The sequence below is a fragment of the Papilio polytes genome, unplaced genomic scaffold (assembly GCF_000836215.1).
Source record: "Papilio polytes unplaced genomic scaffold, Ppol_1.0 DF824047.1, whole genome shotgun sequence".
NCBI lineage: Eukaryota > Metazoa > Arthropoda > Insecta > Lepidoptera > Papilionidae > Papilio > Papilio polytes.
Genome location: NW_013525157.1, coordinates 6,710,530 through 6,712,794, shown reverse-complemented (window position 1 = coordinate 6,712,794; position 2,265 = coordinate 6,710,530). Strand labels below are relative to the sequence as shown.

Below are 2,265 nucleotides of genomic sequence, written 5' to 3'. Positions count from 1 at the left end.
CCCACCTCTTTATCTCTGCGAACACCATTAATCTTGTATAACAATGTCCAGCCACTGTGACCGCGCGCCGATGGCTTAATCAAGCCTTTGTGTATAATTTTTGCAGTATTTTTAGCATAATACTGATAACAGCCAGTCTGAGAGATATCCGTACATTCCATAAGGTATAAAAGATCGATCTCGTCTTTAATCAAGACCCGTTGGTGTTACACCGGTAGAGTTTAATTAAGTTATCAACAGATCATTCGAGATATCAAAACCTGACTATATGTGACTACGAGATTTCACAGTCGAAGATATCTCGTTTAAGAACCTTAATTGTGTATTCCTTTTGAAACAGCTGCCGCCATTGCATTGTTAGCATTATCGAGTGTTTCAATTTGTGTCATCATTTCCAATAAAATTAAATAAAAGAATTAATCACTATCAAAAGTCAGAAGACGGCCTCGTGGCTTTAATGTCACGAAATTAAAGTTTCGATTTTTAATTGATTTAAAACACTTTTAAAGAATTTGTTAGTCATTTCACTTTTTACTATGTTCAGAAAAACAACAGAAAATTGGGTTTGTTCTTAATAAAATAAATGTTAATTTTTGTACTCAATATATTTGTAATTTTTCGCACAACATTCAGTGTTAACAGTTAATAAAATATATTAATCTCATTGACGATATAGTTAAAGGCTTATATATCTTATACAATACTGATTTAACTATTTTAAGTATTATAATAATTTACACATTTTTACAAAATACTTTTTGACTAGATATCACATCAAGTGGTTAAAACTATTTACAAACTTATTTAACACATTATTGCTACTATTTTTGTTGCCACCAAGTTATTGCGTCGAGTAGTTCACTGTCGTCCATTGCGGTATCATTTGCATACCGCGTCTCTTCATTACTTTGATAATGCATATAATAATCATTACTAGGAGAATCTGACGATATGCCAGACGAACATTCCGAATTAACAGGAGAAGGCACCGATTCAGAATAGGGTGAACTTCTGTCGCCAAAAACACCTTCATCTTCGTACGTAACTGGTACAAACGTCTCGGTTTTCTTAATGCCCATAGCTGCATCGCTTTCCTCGATAATCCCTTGTAGATATTTTATGTATTCGACGACCATTCGCAATGTGTCCACTTTGCTGAGCTTCTTGCCGGATCCCCGGCGCGCGCCGCCAGATAATGCCGACACAACTGCAGCGGGCAATCTCTTCCTTAATGCATTAAATCCATCATTCACTTGTTTTACACGATTCCGTTCGCGAGCGTTTCTTCTCGCGATCGACGCCGCTTGCGCTCCGACGCTCGCACTTTTGTAATTATACCTCGTATAGGTTTCGTTTTCCAAACTCATATGTTTTCTTTCCGGTGCTGGAGCGATAGCCACTAATTTGTGTAAATCGCTTTTCGAATAGTTCGTTAAATAAGCCATTTTATAACTTAGAGATTACTTCGTACATTAAACGTTGACTGAATCGTTAGCTGCGATGGTCTTCACAATCATGGATTGAATGAAAGTCGGTTGTTCCCGCTTCGGGTTTTATGCTGACGGCTGAGCAGAAAAAATGAATAGGGAAACCTCCCACCCCTACGCGAAGGTTGTATTCCTTTTTTTCGTTTGTACCTGGAACACTTCAAAGTGGGCTACGGACCCTTTTCGTACACGTGCCGTCGAATTTATTATGACCATTAATTGACCAATAATTTTATAACCCGTGTTTTTAGGTATGTAATTTTTAGATAACATTTTTAAAACTTATTTTTGATTTAAATAGGCCTTACTATACTAAGATTACTATTATATGCCTAATTGTTATCAAACGTTATCAAAAACAGTATTTTTTACATCTTTTCCTTAAGTTACTTCCGCCCTTTTACATACTAACAATTGCTATTAAGATCAAATGAATCAAAATTGGTTCTTTCACAACTCTAGTATAACTTATCATCATCATCTCCCCTGCCTTATCCTGCTCCCGTAAGGTCGACGCATAAGGTTTTCGTCCTCCACAGCACTCTATCATCCGTCATCTCAGTCATCACTCCCTTCGTGATCATTTCACCTTTCACGCAATCCATCCATCTCTTTCTCAAATCTCTAGTACAACTATACACTTTTAATGAGAAGTGCTATAAATCACAGAAATCTTCTGTTTTTTTTACAACTACGACAGACAAAACGCCGTAGTCGCTGTCGACTACGGCAATCATTCCCGCGATACGGCCTCATAGCAGGCAGGTTCTCTCCTATC

At 37.1% G+C, this 2,265-nt stretch overlaps 1 protein-coding gene across 1 annotated transcript; it reads right to left on the bottom strand.

Moving 5' to 3' along the window:
• Positions 1 to 821: 821 nt before the first annotated feature.
• On the bottom strand, positions 822 to 1,463 carry LOC106100548 (achaete-scute complex protein T3-like). The gene has a single exon (XM_013279418.1). The coding sequence runs from the start codon at positions 1,443 to 1,445 to the stop codon at positions 822 to 824; it is 624 nt and encodes a 207-aa protein (XP_013134872.1). The 5' UTR covers positions 1,446 to 1,463.
• Positions 1,464 to 2,265: the final 802 nt, after the last annotated feature.

Bases quoted from the DNA above. Each gene is read 5' to 3' on its own strand.
- LOC106100548 (XM_013279418.1), bottom strand. From the start codon at position 1,445: ATGGCTTATTTAACGAACTATTCGAAAAGCGATTTACACAAATTAGTG.